At 44.0% G+C, this 18,915-nt stretch overlaps 1 protein-coding gene across 4 annotated transcripts in view; it reads left to right on the forward strand.

Annotated features, from left to right (window-relative positions):
* The window catches only part of klf8 (Kruppel like factor 8), a 194,958-nt gene that overhangs the window by 17,322 nt on the left and 158,721 nt on the right, over positions 1-18,915 (forward strand). For all 4 annotated transcript variants that reach the window (XM_067996980.1, XM_067996978.1, XM_067996979.1 and 1 more), the window contains exon 2: positions 2,413-2,484. In XM_067996980.1, coding sequence (XP_067853081.1) covers positions 2,413-2,484 — 72 coding nt within the window. The remainder of the gene's footprint in view (positions 1-2,412; positions 2,485-18,915) is intronic.

An 18,915-nucleotide genomic window follows, 5' to 3' on the forward strand; every position in this document is an offset into this window, starting at 1 on the left:
GACAGGTAACAGGAAGTTATTGCGGCAATTGAACTGAAGTAAGCGTTCTTCGTTGGTGGAGCTGGACACTCTGTGAGACAGCGATTTAATAATTTATTTATCACTCTGATTTTAAAACAATTTTGTGTTTTCCTTAATTTTCTGGCAATATTTTTCTCCTCTCCTGAAGATACTGGGGTCCATACACGAGGAACTGTCACCACGAACCTTGTCCAAATGGCTGTTCTTCATATGCTAGCCCGGACAGTGGGCGTCCGTAGACTTTTCTACCATGGGTGCATCACTCTGCTGCACAATAGAGAATATTAAAATGACCAGTGCACGGACCTTTTGGGTTTCTGTGGATCAATGTTGACATTAGCCAATGTAGCCAGTTAGCTAAGAGAGGTGGAGGGGAAATGGAGTGGAGAGTGGAAGGAAGGGAGGAGGAGTGGTCATCATAGCTTTGAAAATGTTCCAATCTGGGTTTTGGAGCCAGAGTGAGGGGGAAGTAGGAATTGGGTGGTAACTAAACTTTGAACCAGCCATGAGTGTTGAAAGCATGTTAATACTTTGTCACGACATTACTGTACATGGCTAAACTGTTAATTCTAGCACTGCAGTGATTTTACATTGTAGGTGGTATATTCTTCCCTACCTTTAGGGATACAGATTATTCAATGTCCTTTCCCTCCTATGTTACAGTGCCACTTTATGTAATGTGTAGATCATGACTGGCATACTTTGAGGGGTGTAGTGTACTAAGTTGAACTTTAATCTGGTGTTGTGTAGCATCTTTATTACAGAGAGATTATTGCATAAGTGCTGAAGCTGACATATTTCACAGATCCTTTTTTTGATACTTCACCATGTCATTTTTAGTGGACTTTTTTTTTCTCTCTCAATATAAATATATTCTCAACCAGTGAAATTTTTTAAAAATTGATTTGTGCATGACTCAATACTGGGGTTGGGGATGTGGGATATTAGAACGGAGGATTGACTGAGCTTGGCAGTTTGGGGAAGAGTTGATATCCACAGTCACTGACAACCCAGAGTACTTCAGCATTTTTGTAATTTCAATAATGCATGTTAACTGCTGTCTCATTCCTTCTTCACTCTTCCAGCTTGTCACCACCATTATCAACCTGCATTTGGATATTGGGTGAAAATAGGACCAGATTCAGCCGTGGTGGTCTCATGCCATTGTTAAATATTCTCTTGATGCTCACTGTTGGTGCTCATATATGAATAATGGCTAGCTGGCTGAGCTACTGGGTGGTACCAAGTATGTGTGGAACTGTATTCCAGAAAGGAGAGAGGATAAAATTGGCAAGTTTGGCAAAATCGGAAATATGTTGCCTTTCTTTCATCGTTGCTGGATCAAAATCCTGGCACTCCCTACTTAACAGCACTGGGGAGTACCTTCACCACATGGACTGCAGCGGTTCAAGAAGGCGGCTCACCACCGCCTTCTCAAGGGCAATTAGGGATGGGCAATAAATGCTGGCCTTGCCAGCGACGCCTGAATGAATAAAAAAAGGTACTTCCTTGAGGCTGGAGTGGTTTAATTTTCACATGCCAGTCAATTTACTTGGTTTGGGGTATTTAAGCTTTGGTCCTTGTCTGCGGAAAGTTCCTTTGTTCATTTTTTTAAATAAAAGGCTATCACGTATTCATTTCCTTAGCGGTTAAGGCGATATTAAAGGTAGGCGAATACCATCCAGGTGCAAGCCTGCCCTGCAGCACCTGTATGTATGCTTGTTTTTGAATATTTGTGATCAACCATAATCCATTTTGTTATAGTGTGGACTGTTTTTTCTAACTGAGGCATTCTGAGAGAACAAGATTAGATCTAAGACAGAGATTGAGAAATGGGATGAGGATGCCTATTGATACTGCAAAGCCACTTTGGTTCAGAAAGAAGGCACTGATATTTTGGACTGCCATTAATGTTCAGTTGTCTTTTAACAGGCAAATTAGACATTCCCCAAACCCTCCTTTCACCAAATAACATGGTTGGGAATTGGACATAAATTCAGTCAAGTGAAACAAATAAGTTTGAACGATGGGAAAATTTGTAATTCTCATAACTTCCTTGAAGAGAAAAAAAATACCAGCCAGAATTTCCTCCCCCCTCCCCCTTCCATAGATTTGGTACCAATGTTTCTGCTTGCAGTTATAATTTGACAATAACTCTACACTACTATTGTCCAATGGTAAATGGTGCCATCTGGAATACTTGGAAGCAAGGGAGATAAGAATATAACATGGGAATTTTCTAGTTTAATAATGTGGGAACGATAATATTAGTGTGGGAGGGCAGATGATATTGAAAAAATACCAGCAGTGTAGTAGTGGGAAAAGCACTGGAGGATTTGAAATATGTTCTGATTAGGATCAGCATATTAATTGTTTTCTATTTATTTACAGTTTTCCACAAATTCAACATCTATTCTTGAGTTGTACCGTTCACATGGAGAAAATCTGGAGCAAAAAAGTGAGGTAATAAAACTTCTGAGTAATGTTGAAATGGAATTACAATGCTTCAGTGTGATGTGTGGTTATTTTTCCTAAAATGCTAATTCATTGTTTTTTAATTTAAAAAGGGATAGATTAATGTAAAGGAAAAAGTTTAGGAGCAAAATTAAAATTTCACTCGGGCGATGTTCTGTTCAAGCACTGCCTCTGCCACTAGCTTACTAACTGTTCGAGTATTCCGTATTTCCCAAAAACGCTACAGCCCAAATTTATATTGCTCCTCTGTTTAGTGCTGTGTTACAGTAATGAAGCTCAATGTTGCCTTTGCATTGTAATGTCCCACTTCACTTTGCCATGAGTAGAAGGATTTGTTGTGACTTTCTGACCGTGGATACTGACTTATCACATCTGTACTTGTAACACTTCATTCCCCCTCCCCCAGTTCTCTTCCTCACTCCCCCTCCCTGGTCTAGCTGCATGGGCATCTGCAGTTACCTTATCAAAGTGGCCATTCTTTGTATGAGCCTAGGCAGCAAATGTCATTAGGCAATTCAACATTGGGGAATCACAGCCCAAAACTGATGTGCACTGAAAGCACTTTCCAACAGGATTTGCTGCTGATTTCGCTTGGGGCACTGAACCTAATTGTAATGGACCAATTGCTTTCCTGGCTGAGATCATTTAACTCGGCACAGAATGGGGATTTAACCTGGGATTTTTCTTGCTTTTACTGGGTGGTGTGTTTATATTGGTGGAGTCCTCAGGGTTTTATTTTTAACCAAACTTCACAGTGTTCTATCCATCTGTTTAAAACAGGCTTGCTTTGGATAATCCAACTGTAGGCAATGACGTGATACCACAATAACAAAACAAATGTTGGAATTTTCACTAAATGCAACATTTTCGGATGCCCTTCAGTGCCCATTCTTCCTTTTTGAACCTAGACAGTGAGTATTGACAGGGCATTGACCATGAGGGGCATCACAGCTGAGCCTAATCATGACAGTCACTGGATACTGATTGGGAGTGGAAGCACTGCTTCATTTTTCTCACCCCTCACCCCCCAGCCTGGGGGAGAAGGGTGGGTGGTGGTGGAGTCAGTTGTACTGCCCTTACTGCCATCCTGGTTGAGATCAACTAACCAAAATCAAACTGGGGAATTTTTTCATCTTTTGATTTTAGATTCCTTTTGAAAGTTCAGTGAACATTTTGGGCTCTAAAACCTTTTACTAAATTTGATGATAATCCTGTATGGCACAATTTCTCATCAGCCATTTAATTCCTTTTGATAAATGATCAGTATCTCCACAGGTTTCTGACCTCCATAAATGGTTAATTATTGCTGTATAAATGTATCTGTTTTCTTTACAATCTATTTAAAAAAAATCTTCTGTCATTATTGGCTAAAAGATTAGTGTGGCAAAAATGTGATTACTAACCAGCTGATCAGCTTAGTTGGCAGTGGGGGCACTGCAATTTGCCTCACTGTTTGTGGGCCAGGGAGGGGAATATCTGCACTGGTTGTTACTCCTGACCTCTGCTAGAAAATGTAAATGTATGAATGTTGGGCACAGACAAGGTTGGACTCAACTGTAATGTCTCCATGATCAAATAATCTGATGCTCGATATCTAGATTCAGATGTGAAGAATGGCAACTGGGAAGCAGTAAAGGAGTGCTGACAGAGCCTTTAGAACTGTACCTCAGACAATTCATGAGAGTAGGCCAGCCACCAAATTTAACATTAGATTTATACAAGGGCAATATTCATATTTAAAATAATATACAGACAGTTACTTTCCAGTGAGATTTGCTTTACTGCAAGTATGTTAATTTGTCCCCTTTTATGCTTTGCTCACTTTCCACGGGGAGCTTAGTCAGCCTTCCCTCACATATCACCATTGCTCTGCTCAGCTTTGCGTAGGAAAAGAGTGAAACTGGAAGTCCTAGTCTCTCTCGGAGCTTTTACTAGAGAGACGAGCAGAACGTTCACCGAGTGATGTTTACTAGGGCTGGAGGGGTCAGAAGGCTGATTCTAATCGAGGCAAAGGTGCGTTGGAACTTAGTCACATTGTTCCTGATTGAGCAAGAGTGTCAACATTTTTGCCAAGGACTCTTTATTTAAGTGACAGAAGAGTATATTGGCATCATGTAATCTATTACTTTGAGATTGTTGAAAGAAATATTTCATAAATTTATCTGACAAAAAGATGATATAGTATGAGTCTCTACTTCCTTCAGGTGTATTGGCAATGCATCGTATACTGAGCTAACCAGAGATGCAAGTGAGGCAGATCAAGTTTTGGTGCCTGCTTTCTCTTCCCGCCCTTCCTTTCCACCTTCAGAGGGCATTGCAAAGCAGTGATATCTGATAGTCTGTGTACAAACTTTGCTCAATTAATCTGTGACGTAATAAATAGTAACTTTTATCCCCTCACTTTGCAAATTTAAGATGTCTAACTTACTAATTGTTTGAGCTCAGTAACGGTACGTGTTGATTGAAAGATTCTGACCCTGATGGATGTTACAGTAAGATTGAAGACAAGATGAATGAATGTTTCCGTCTGCTTGCAGTTATTGCTTTTTTTCTTCTCATCAGTTTTTCTTTCTCCTTTCCTCTCTTAGCAGTGATGGTTCTTGAATGGTACAGTAGCACCAGTTGACCTGCAATAACTTGCCCAAATACCAAATACTCACATGTACACCTTGATGGTGAGTGTTGGCAGGCTATTTGACTAAGAGGCATTACATCCAAGCCTGAGCCTGTCCTCACACAGTACCCGCAGACCAGCACGTCAAGCAGGGATTGCTACATAGCAATTAGGCAGCAGCAAATCAGCTTATATTTTTCCCCTTATTTCATCCCTCCCTAATCCAGGAAACTGGTAGCAACTTTAGTGTCTTTGCTGAGATCAGCTAAATCACTGCAACCTGGTTGCAGTTTGTAGCTTTCCATAGAATATCCTCAGTTCACACTTCCAAATGGCACCTGTTTTTGTGGTATAACCTATTTGTTGCAGGATGTATTTTATGTTTTTTTTAAACTTGGAAAATATTTTTATAGGTTTTTCAATGCCTTGGAATAGCTTGCTGTTTAGTTCCTTCTAAGTCATTGCATGTTTCTGAAAGCAGGGAAATGAGCATTGACTGTACCCTGCAATATTTCTGTGGATGCAGACAATTCTCCATCTGCTTCATTTCCTTCACCTCCCACTGGGAGGTTTTTACAAATCCTGAGTGATTAAATATGTCTGCATTTCATAGGAAGTATAAAGTAATGAAGAGTGGGCAAAGGCCAAAATTACTCTTAAAATTTAATATCCTATTGACTTTAATTCTGCAGAAAGTTTTTCCATATGTGTTGATGCTTTCACATGTTTCAGCTGCTGGTTTTGCAAAAGCTCATTGGCACAGTTTTTTAAAGGAAGTGTGGAATTCAGTAATTTTTTGTATCCTATCAGTAAACAGTTAAGACTCTTAATGCTTCCTTTATATTATAGGGTTGGCTGTGATGGCAAGCATGCCATTAGCAGTAACTTTGTAGTCTAAACAATTTGATATACTTTCTGTTGGCATCAAAACTCTTTTGGGATTGGGTTTTCACTCCCTGTCTCCAATCATACTTGTAGCAGCAAATATAAACAGTGCATGCTGGTAACCCCTGCCATTGGCCCTGCTACATTAGGCCTGGCTGCAGCTCAGTTGACCTCTCGGTCCACTCAGTTGACCTCTCGGTCCACGCATGCAGGGCGGCAGTGGATCTGTTACTTCCTCAACATCGAGAGGGTCCCAGCCAGAGTGACAAAATCACAACTGCGACATGGCACTAATTCTGCAGTAGTATTAAAGCTTCATTTGCGACTTTGGAGCAAGTGTGCATAGAGCAAGACCCTTTGTTGCCAAATTCAAACCGCAACAAAAAACTTGTCACCAACTTCAGGAGGACATAGACAGATTGGTGAAATGGGCAGACTCATGGCAGATGCAATTTAATGCCGATAAGCATGAAGTGATGCACTTTGGGAGGAACAACATGGAGAGGCAGTATAATCTAAATGGTACTATTTTGACAGGGGTGCAAGAGCAGAAGAATCTGGGGTACATATTCACAAATCTTTGAAGGTGGCAGGGCAAGTTTATAAGGCGGTTAACAAAGCGTATGGGATACTTGGCTTTGTAAATAGGGGCATTGAATACAAAAACAAGGAAGTCATACTAATCCTATACAAATCACTGGTTAGGCCTCAGCTGGAGTATTGTGTACAATTCTGGGCACCACACTTTTTAGGAAAGATGTCAAGGCCTTGGAGAGGGTACAGATGAGGTTTACCAGGATGACACCAGGGATGAGGGACTTCAGTTATGTGGAGAGATTGGAGAAGCTGGGGTTGGTCTCCTTAGAGCAGAGAAGGTTAAAGAGACAGTAAAGAGGTATTCAAAATAATGAGGGGTTTTGATAGGGCAAATAGGGAGAAACTGTTTCCTGTGGAAAGTGGGTCAGTAACCAGAGGTCATAGATTTAAAATAATTGGCAAAAGATCTAGAGGGGAAATTAGGAGAATTTTTTTTCAGGGTTGTTAACATCTGGAACGCACTACCTGAAAGGATAGTGGAAGCACATTCCATAGGAACTTTCAAAAGGCAATTGGACATGTACTTGAAGAGGACTAATTTGCAGGGTTATGGGGAAAAAGCTGGGGTGTGGGACTAAATTGGACAGCTCTCTCAAAGAGCCGGCACAGGCATGACTGGCCAAATGGCCTCCTGTGCGGTAAGATTCTCTGATTCTGACTAGAATCGGCACAGAAGCAGTTCAGTAGTGTAGAAGGGGCGCGTGTGTAATTGTTGTCATGCTGAAACTACTTGTAATGCTGTAGTGTATACTGATCATCAATGGCTGCTTTTATGTTGGTTTCTATTGTGTACTGGTGCAATTGGCTCCCAATGTGTGACTCTCGTGTGGCAGCAACCCCAGTCTAATATTGCTGAATTCGCTGAGTCCGGCTACCTGTCAGGAACTGGCTATGCTACCAATAGGATAAAACCAACATAACAGAAACTTACGATTTATGGCAGTTTAGTTAGATATGGTGTGTTAAAGATCATTAAAAATCAATCTCCATTTTAATTGGTGACCTCCGAGCAATAATTGCAAAAATTGACTTTCTTTATAAATTAACAACAACTTACAATATAGTGTCTTTAACATAGAAAAACGTCCCAAGGCACTTTGCAGGGTGTAAGGAAAAAATGGATGTGGCCCAAAGAAGGAGATAAAAACATAGGAAATAGGTGCAAGAGTAGGCCATTCGGTCCTTCGGGCCTGCTCCGCCATTCAAAATGATCATGGCTGATCGTATAATTCCGTACCCTGTTCCTGCTTTTTCCCCATATCCCTTGATCCCTTTAGCATTAAGAAATATATCTCTCTCCTTCTTGAATACATTGAATTACTTGGCCTCCACTGCCTTCTGTGGTAGAGAATTCCAGAGGTTCACCACCCTCTGAGTGAAGAAATTTCTCCTCATCTTGGTTCTAAATGGCATACCCCGTATCCTGAGACTGTGACCCCTGGTTCTGGACTCCCCAGCATTCGGGAACATCCTCCCTGCATCTAGTCTGTCTAGTCCTGTTAGAATTTTATATGTTTCGATGAGATATTAGGAGGGGTTGAACAAAAGCTTGGTTGAAGAGGTCGGTTTTAAGGGGGGTTTTGGAGAAGGAGGTGGAGAGGCAGAAGGGTTTAGGGAGAGAATTTCAAAGCATAGGCCAAGGTTTCTGAAGGTATGTCCGTCAACGGTGGGACGAGGGGTGGGGGGGGGGATGCACAAGAGGACAGTCTGGAACGGAGATTTTAGCGTGGAGGGTGCGGTTTGTAGGGCTGGAGGAGGTTACCAAGATAGGGAGAGGCGAGGCTGCGAAGGGATTTAAATGTGAAGGTGAGAATTTTAAATCTGTGGTGTTGGGGAACCAGGAACCAATGTATGTTAGCAAGGACCGGGTGATGAGTGAACAGGACTTGATGTGGGATAGGATATGGGTAGCAGAGCTTTGGATGAGCAGGAGTTTATGGAGGGTGGCTGAGATGCTGGTCAGGAAAGTATTGAAATAGTTGAGTGTCTAAGTGACCAGTGCACGGATGAGGGTTTTAGCAGCAGTTGGGCTGAGATATGGGCAGAGGTGGGTGATGTTATGGAGGTGGAAGTAGATGGTCTTTTTGATGGAGAGCATATGAAGTTGATAACTTTGAATACCTTTTAGTATTTTGTTGTCAATAATACAATAGAATCTACCCAACAGATTGGATTTTACAGGTTTATTTCTTTCCTTTAGCTACTCCAGCAGCACTTATATATTTTCTTCAGTAGTGGTGGCAATATGTTGAAAACATACGTTGATATTGAGATTTTCATGAAGAATTAAAAAAATTCAGTCTCTATATTTAATCTCTTTGTTAAACCTTTCGAAACCTGCAGAAATAATTAATTGTAATGAAACTGATGTGTCTCCTGGAGAACTGTGGCTGGCTGAACTTGGCTGTTTTAATTGCGCAGGATTTAGATTCTGATTCCTTGGAAAAGAGGTGATCTGATTAATCAAACAAATCTGTAACTGAGCTGACAAAATTCCGAAACAAATCTGTTTTCACATACACTAGTGACTCGATTACAGACCTGATGAATTGGGTTTGTATTGGACAGGATAAGGTTTTTCAGGTTGAACTGACCCAAGAAGTTGAACTGAAGCTGGTTCCTTCATCCTCATCTGACATTTTTTTTGACCGTACACACCTTCCATGCAAAGTGGATTTGGATCTTTGCCAGGATCAGCTTTTGAGTACAACTGGCAGAATTGTGACACATCAAGTGCAGGAGTGGAAAACTTCACCGGTCTAAGGTTCAAATTTTTGGGGTCTCAGGACCTGTAGGAATCATCTGTGTTCTAGGGACCTGTGGAGTCATTTGAAATGTTAATAAACCAGTCTTGGAGCTACACTTGTACAAGATCACAGAGGGCCTTTAATGGAATAAGCTGTACACTGCAACCATCTAATAATGGAAGATTAAAAAAAAGGCGATTGATCTGAATGTTTTGAAGTTGAGCTGTTGAACCAAAATATCTTCCACCCTGGAAAGTGGCTAATGTTGGACTAGGCTCCATAATAACAGGACGATTGAGGAATAGTGCATCCTTGCACATGGTAATTGGGGAATAGTGCACCCTTATATATGGAATTGGGTAATAATGCATCCTTATACATGGTAATTGGAGAAAATTGCACCCTTATACATGGTAATGGGAGAATAGTGCATCCTTATACATGGAATTGGGGAATAGTGCATCCTTTATATGGTAATTTGGGAATAGTGCATCCTTTATATGGTAATTGGGGAATAGTGCATCCTTATACATGGACTTGGGGAATAGTGTATCCTTATATATGGAATTGGGGAATAGTGCATCCTTATACATGGAATTGGGGAATAGTGCATTCTTATACATGGAATTGGGGAATAGTGCATCCTCATATATGGTAATTGTGGAATAGTGTATTTGTATGCAAGGTAATTGTAAAATAGTGTATCCTTTTTCATGGTAATTGTGGAATAGTGTATCTGTATACGTGGTAATTGGGGAACAGTGCATCCTTATACATGGTAATTGGGGAATAGTATATCCTTACATGGTAATTGTGGAATAGTGTATCTGTATACATAGTAATTGGGGAACAGTGTACACTTTGAGTGCAAAAAGAAAGGAATAACGTAAATAAGGTTCTTGAAAAAAGTAAAAAGAACTGAAAATCAAATGCCTTTAAGTTGTCCAAATTTTATTAGCCCCACATTTGAATCATGATCGCAGCTGGATGTCTGTAAGGAGACTACATTTGGTCTCAGTGTTTCTGGAAGAGTGAGGGGGGAAGTCAGTCCCGCTTCCTGTCCTGTGCCTCCTGCTGAAAATTGCATTTGTGAGGATCGGGCTTGGCTCTGGTGCTTCCTAAGGTAAAACAATTTACCGACGCTCATTAACTTAGCTCATAATTGAAGAATGGCCACTCGTGCAAGGTGTCTGCAGAACTGTATTCCCATTGCGAGTCAGCGTCTTCGGAAGAGATAAGACAACAGTATGGATGTAAAAGTAAAATCCATTTTGTTACTTAAATTGAAAAACGCAGCCATTTGTTAAATGTGCTCCCTGTCCAGTAACCATTGCACAATTGTTCAGCGCCTCCAGATGGGCTTCCAGCTGTCACACAGGATTGGAAATTTTCCTAAAATTTGATTATTAAAAGCCGTTGTCGAGCAGTAGTATTCTTTTAAAATTATAATCTAATTGTGCGAGATAGTTGAGAACCATGGACCTTGAAGTATAAAGTTCACTCACTTTGTTTCCTCCTGCAGTTGTTCAGAATTACATCATATTAATTTGTTAACAAATCCCAATGCAATAACTGCAGATAGTAAGTTATCTTGTTGGATACTTTATAATTTTTGCAAGGAATTATTCTATCAATTTACATTGTAATTACTGTACAAATTTGTTGGGATTGTTCAAGGGACTTAGGTGTGAGTACAGAGTTGCACCGGGCTCTATCTTGGAAAATCACCAATATGAAAAGTTGGTGAATTTATTTTCCCTTTCTGAAGGTACTGGGATATGGGTCCAGGTGTGTCAACTAACGAAAGAAAGACCTGCATTTATATAGCGCCTTTCACAATGTCGTAAAGTGCTTTATAGCCAATGAAGTACTTTTGAAGTGTCGTCACTGTTGTAATGTAGGAAACGTGGCAGCCAAGTTGCACACAGCAAGGTCCCACAAACAGCAATGTGATAATGACCAGATAATCTGGTTTAGTGATGTTAGTTAAGGGATAAATATTGGTCAGGGCACCAGGAGAACTCTCCTGCTCTTCTTCAAATAGTGCCGTGTTATGTCTACCTGAGGGCAGATGAAGTCTTGGTTTAACATCTCACCTGAAAGACAGCATCTCTGACAGTGCAGCACTCCCTCTATTGCAAGGAGGTGCCAGCCTAGATTATGTGCTCAAGCCTCTGGAGTGGGGCTTGAACCCACAACCTTCTGACTCAGAGGCAAGAAAGCTACCACTGAGCCAAAGCTGTCCTTTGATACAAGAAACAAAGGTGAGAATTGACAGACAATTCAATCATGGGGGGGGGAGCATCAAAGCCAAACCTTACCAGATCCTATCCGGTCCTTACTAGACCTTCACCCATGTGCACTTTCTGATGGAGATCACGGGAAAGCAATTGGGCCTGGAACCCCTGGCAGTTTTTTCCCCCCCCTCTCCTCCTGGCCTAAGGCAACTGAAGCCAATTGTAGTGCTCCTATCATCACTCAAGCTGAGAACAACTAATTCAGCACAGACGAGAGATTAGATTTGGGTACGACTTAGTTCCATAATGGGTTGTGAAGTTATTGAGCCATTGGGTATGCTAAGCACAAGAAAATAACAAGGATAAGAAAAGGCCATCAAGACGTGCCTCTAATATTCCAACCTTCCCTTCCTAGCACCCAGGTGCATTTTGAACACCTATAATGTTTTTAATTCCTCCACCTTAATTGGTATATCATTCCTAGAATTTATGAAACCTTTTTCTAATCTCTGTCGGTTCGCCTTATCTTTACCATTAATAATATTTTTAGATACCATATCTACTTGCATACAAGACAACCTGTCCCCTTACACTTTTTTCAGCCAAAAAAGGTCAAAATTACGATCCAACTATAAGACGCTTCATTAGTCGCCACAGCTCCCCAAGCATGGGAAATGTAGAGCTTTTTAAAAAAAATACACTCAGACTGCACACTCACATGGAGCAGGTAACCAGAAGCTCCTGTGAGGTGAACAGGACACAGGAAGCCATAGCTCTGGAGAGACAAGGGGGATAATTTTAACCCCAAAGAATGGGTGGGTTGGGGGCGGGTGGGAGGTTAAAATAGCAGCTTTTTCAAGTGCGACCTCAACCCAGCTGCGATGCATCCACTTCTGGGTTTAACATGGACGGCTTTGGATGTGAAGAGCAGCTGAAACCCGGATGTCGCGTCCCCAATTAATGCCTGCGGGTGGATCGTTAACGGGGCAATTTACCTACTTGGAACACTTGAGGTAGTTAATTTTTTGTTGATCCTGAACCTGAAATGAATTTTCCTTCATCTGCACGGGTTTGCCACGGTTTCTGAATCTCGCCATTGAAACAGAGGTGAGATGCAGCCGAAGTTGATTTGGTCTTTTAAACCTGTGTTTGATACATCACAATAAAAGCTCAGGCATTGCAGCTGGTCTCTCAGTTCTCTCGGGCAAACGTTTGGCTGAGAGTTCTTGTATTGAGACTGAGAGTTCTTTGTTAAGACAGCTTTAGGAAAACTTTGAAGCCTCTCAAACTTACAAGATCAGGATGCGGGGGGCGCCATGGATGTATTCCAGAGGAGGAAGAAAATGATGATCCAAGGCAGGCATGACGTGCTTTGCTGAGATCTGCAAGTGCATAAGACAGAAGTGAGCAACAAGGACTGGAGAAGGTAGAAAGGGGAGCAACAGAGGGGCCGATGTTGCAGGAGGCACTACCCATGTCAAAGAGTGTACAGGGGCTGAGCTTCCTGGACCTCTCTGAGGAGCAGTTCTTACGCAGGCTCAGATTGAGTCAGCAGGTGGTCGCAGATATCTGCAGCCTCCTTGAGGAAGAGGTGCTCCCTGCTTGATCTGGTAGCTACACATTGCTCGTCACAGTAAAAGTAACCACTGCCCTGAATTTCTTCACCTCTGGTCCTTCTAAGGCACCGCCGGTGACATCTCCAGGGTGTGTCAGTCGTCTGTACGTAAGTGTATAAGGCAGGAGATGGATGGGTTGTTTGCCGGGCATCCGACTACTTGAACTTCCCCCGCGATGACATCAGCCAAACTTGAGTTTCACCTCTCTGGCTGGCTTCCCACAGGTTCAGGGTGCAATCAGTTGCACACACATGGCAATCCGAGGACCTCCACGAGTCAGGAATCTTCATAAACCGAAAGGGCTTTCGCTCCATCAATGCACAGCTGGTGTGCAACCACAGGAAGAGATTTGTACACGTGTGCACCAGATTCCCTGGCAGCTGTCATGATTTGTTCATTCTGCGCCAGTCAAACACTCCAGACCTCTTCCAAACAGGAGACAGACTTAAGGGATACCCCCTGCAAACATGGCTGTTGACACTGTTAATTGTATCCATGTGATTTCTATCAATTAGTGTTAATTGTATTCAGGTGGTGCTTATCAATTGGAAACTCTATTGTATCCATTTATAAGAGGGCTGATCTAGGGTGTGGTGGGAGGGTAATGTGGAGCTCTGTGAATAAAGGCTTGGAAGTAACTGAAGACCAGGCTCTAGTATTCTATCCTTCACTACCTGGCTATCCAGTTTATAACAGACACCTGTGAGGAACGCTGCCGAGGCACAGCAGCGATACACTCAGAGCTACAACACCACCAGGTGTGTCATTGAACAAGCCATAGGCATGTTGATGCGCTTCAGGTACGTGGATAGCCCTGGAGGCGATCTTCAGTACTCGCCAGCGAGGGTCTCCAGAATAATCGTGTTGTGCTGCATCCTGCACAACATAGCGCAGCAGAGAGGCTTACAGTTGGGGAGGATGAAGGCGCTCGTCAATCATCCTCTGTTGGCGACAATGTTGAAGAAGAGGATGAGGAGGAAGATGAAGATGGGGCACCCATCTCCATACCATCTGTGCAAATTGCTGCCAGGGATGCCCATATCTCTCTCAGGTTCTCACAATAAAAGTATCAAAATAAAGACATTGAGCAACTCAGACCGCCTGGGTATCGGGAGAGGATGCAGCACTTCGGGTGAAGTGCTGCATCCTCTCCCGATTCGGCTGAAGCGTTTGCAACCATCTTCAGCCAGAAGTGCCGAGTGGATGATCCATCTCAGCCTCCTCCCGATATCCCCACCATCACGGAAGCCAGTCTTCGGCCAATTCGATTCACTCCACGTGATATCAAGAAACGGCTGAGTGCACTGGATACAGCAAAGGCTATGGGCCCCGACAACATCCCAGCTGTAGTGCTGAAGACTTGTGCTCCAGAACTAGCTGCGCCTCTAGCCAAGCTGTTCCAGTGCAGCTACAACACTGGCATCCACCCGACAATGTGGAAAATTGCCCAGGTATGTCCTGTCCACAAAAAGCAGGACAAATCCAATCCGGCCAATTACCGCCCCATCAGTCTACTCTCAATCATCAGCAAAGTGATGGAAGGTGTCGTCGACAGTGCTATCAAGCGGCACTTACTCACCAATAACCTGCTCACCGATGCTCAGTTTGGGTTCCGCCAGGACCACTCGGCTCCAGACCTCATTACAGCCTTGGTCCAAACATGGACAAAAGAGCTGAATTCCAGAGGTGAGGTGAGAGTGACTGCCCTTGACATCAAGGCAGCATTTGACCGAGTGTGGCACCAAGGAGCCCAAGTAAAATTGAAGTCAATGGGAATCAGGGGGAAAACTCTCCAGTGGCTGGAGTCATACCTAGCACAAAGGAAGATGGTAGTGGTTGTTGGAGGCCAATCATCTCAGCCCCAGGGCATTGCTGCAGGAGTTCCTCAGGGCAGTGTCCTAGGCCCAACCATCTTCAGCTGCTTCATCAATGACCTTCCCTCCATCATAAGGTCAGAAATGGGGATGTTCGCTGATGACTGCACAGTGTTCAGTTCCATTCGCAACCCCTCAGATAATGAAGCAGTCCGAGCCTGCATGCAGCAAGACCTGGACAACATCCAGGCTTGGGCTTATAAGTGGCAAGTAACATTTGCGCCAGATAAGTGCCAGGCAATGACCATCTCCAACAAGAGAGAGTCTAACCACCTCCCCTTGACATTCAACGGCATTACCATCGCCAAATCCCCCACCATCAACATCCTGGGGGTCACCATTGACCAGAAACTTAACTGGACCAGCCATATAAATACTGTGGCTACGAGAGCAGGTCAGAGGCTGGGTATTCTGCGGCGAGTGACTCACCTCCTGACTCCCCAAAGCCTTTCCACCATCCACAAGGCACAAGTCAGGAGTGTGATGGAATACTCTCCACTTGCCTGGATGAGTGCAGCTCCAACAACACTCAAGAAGCTCGACACCATCCAAGATAAAGCAGCCCGTTTGATTGGCACCCCATCCACCACCCTAAACATTCACTCCCTTCACCACCGGCGCACTGTGGCTGCAGTGTGCACCATCCACAGGATGCACTGCAGCAACTCGCCAAGGCTTCTTCGACAGCACCTCCCAAACCCGCGACCTCTACCACCTAGAAGGACAAGGGCAGCAGGCGCATGGGAACAACACCACCTGCACGTTCCCCTCCAAGTCACACACCATCCCGACTTGGAAATATATCGCCGTTCCTTCATTGTCGCTGGGTCAAAATCATGGAACTCCCTTCCTAACAGCACTGTGGGAGAACCGTCACCACACGGACTGCAGCGGTTCAAGAAGGCGGCTCACCACCATCTTCTCGAGGGCAATTAGGGATGGGCAATAAATGCCGGCCTTGCCAGCGACGCCCACATCCCGTGAACGAATTTAAAAAAAAAAATTAATAAAAGGGTACTGGTTGAGGGGGTTAGGTAACGGATGAGAAGTGGAGTTCCCACTTCCATGTCCCCTTTTGCAATCATCTCTGTTCTGGGCCAGCGCCACATCACTCCCACCAGTCTACTGGACAGCAGCTTGGTGAACAGATGTGCCACATTTTAAGGCCATGGATAAGGTATCTGTCATTCTGTTTAAGGCGGCAGATATTCTGGCTTCCAAAGTATGTACGGCAGTGGTCATGGCCTGTATAGACTCATTTGAGAGCTGTATTTGAAGCTCAATGGAGGCTGCCACTCTCTTCATTGCAGACATTCTCGCAATTACCTGCGATAACAATCCACTACTGTTGGAGCTGGACTTCTCCATTCTCTCCGCTATTGTGGGGAGTGTGCGTGGCACATTTTCCAGTACCTCGCAGAGGTGCAGCCGTACCTCAATCATTCTCATTCTCATTCTCAGCGATGGCCCCTGGGGTTCAGCATCTGTGTCCAGCTGAGCAGAGCTTGGAGCGGAGTGTGCCCCCTGATGCGGACTCTCCACAGCTGCCCCTTCATAGAAACATAGACATAGACATAGAAAATAGCAGGAGTAGGCCATTCGGCCCTTCGAGCCTGCTCTGCCATTCAATATGATCATGGCTGATCCTCTATCTCAATACCATATTCCCACTCTCTCCCCATGCCCCTTGATGCCTTTTGTGTCTAGAAATCTATCTGGCTCCTTTTTAAATATATTCAGTGACTTGGCCTCCACAGCCTTCTGTGGTAGAGAATTCCACAGGTTTACCACCCTCTGAGTGAAGAAATTTCTCCTCATCTCAGTCCTAAATGTCCTACCCCGTTTCCTGAGACTGTGACCCCTCGTTCTGGACCCCCCAGCCAGGGGAAACATCCTCCTTCCACCAATGTCTGCTTGTGCTCACTTGTGAGTTGTGAATCACCAGGTGACAACACAACTAATTGGCCTAAAGGACCCACCGAAGCGCGAGTATCTGCACTGGTGCATGGCTGTATGTCCTGTGACGGTGCACCCTCAGAAGGAATGAGCTCCTCCTGAGGAATCGATTTCACCCATCTCCGCACATTCTTCTAGTGCGTGTGAAGGCCCTAGAAGACAACAGAAAGCGATATGAATTAGTCATTGGTAAAGTAACAATCTTGCCAATCACCATATTCACGTCTGTCAGAGTTCAGTCATTGATGAAATAAAGTCGTCATGTGTGTGAAATGTGTTTTAAGTTCTGTCACCAGGCATCTGTGGGTTCCCATTTTCTCCATCTCTGATGGATCAGGATGCAGCTTCCCATTTATCTCCATGGCTTCCTCCTCCACATCGGTAAGCTGGACTGTTTGTGGAGGTCCGCCTCCAGTCCTCACCCTCTCCCTTGTGCTCTCTCCCCCGACAAGGGGCGAAAGAACAGGCTTGTGAATGACTGAAGGTGCAGTGTTCACCCGATGGATGCAGTGCATTAGGTGAGGCTGACAATCAAACAGATGAAACAGAGGGTGACTATCAGACTGATGCATCACATTGCATCAGGATTGGGGTGAGTGACAGTGGTGGGTGCATAAATGGGGAGGTGAACAAGTGCATAGAAAGTAGTTGCTGGGTGTGAGGAGTGATGTGACGGAGAAGGCATGCCAACACAGAGTGAGGGTGGGGGGAAGGTGGGGGATGTTGTACAACACAGGATGTGGGTGAATCAGCAAATGTACTCACTTTTCCTGACCTTGTTAGGTCATTAAACCACTTCCTGCACTGCAGCCAAGACCTGGGCACCGTGCTCCTGCTGCCACCTCCAGCCATGCATTCTTGGTGGCAGAACCAGGTTTCTTTTTCCCATCACTTGGGTAAATGACCTCCCTCCTGGTTCTCACTACACCCAGCAGTACTTCAAGTGAAGCATCTGAGTACCTGGCTGCTGCTGTTGCTCTATGTGAATCCATGGCGTCATGTCCTCCTTTCTCCTCCAAAATCCACTTTTGCAATGGCCCTTTAAATAGCGCACTTAAGATCACGTCATGTGGGTGCGCAGTACGCCCGCTGCGCAGCTTGAAGTCGCGAAACCCGGAAGTAAAATTAATCGCCTTCGATTGAGTTGTGATCGCAGATTCCGACACACTCACTTTACTTTCCTGCTCACCTGCTGTCTTCCTGGCTCCAGGTAAAAATCATGCCCCAGAATTCTGCATCCACTCCAATGCCTTTGGAGCATGTGTTCAAAATTGTACACAGTAGTCCCAAGTGTAGACTGACCAACGCATTATAAAACCTCAGCATAACCTTTACTGTCACATCTAGGTCCCTTTCTGTCTATGCTTAATTCTCTTCCCTCCATTGTTAGCTACGTTACTCATTTTTCACTCAATATACAATACTTTTGTCCGTATTAAATTTAATTTGCCATTTGTCTTCCCAATTGCATAACATATCTAAAAGTTATGCAAATAATTAACTACATCTCCTGTCCCTATTGCTCACGCTAGTTTGAGTGCCTGTTGCGAATTTAACAAACTTCCAATTGGGTTTATGCCTCCATTTTGTATATGTAAATGAGAAACAATGGAGGTGGTGTCGGGTGGGGCAAGCACTGACCCCTGCATCACCCCGGTGGGGGGGGTGGGGGATGGTGTTGTCAAGCACTGACCCCTGCATCACCCTGGTGGGGGGGGGGTGGGGGATGGTGTTGTCAAGCACTGACCCCTGCAGCACTCCACTCCGCACCTTCCACCTTCAGTCTGATTCCGTACCTCTCGAGTACTCTCTCTTTCCTATTTTTTTTAATCCAGCTTCTTATCCAGGCCCACATTCCACTCTGAATTTCCAAGCTGTTTAGTTTTATTACAA

This window comes from Heptranchias perlo, chromosome 15 (assembly GCF_035084215.1).
Source record: "Heptranchias perlo isolate sHepPer1 chromosome 15, sHepPer1.hap1, whole genome shotgun sequence".
Taxonomy (NCBI): domain Eukaryota; kingdom Metazoa; phylum Chordata; class Chondrichthyes; order Hexanchiformes; family Hexanchidae; genus Heptranchias; species Heptranchias perlo.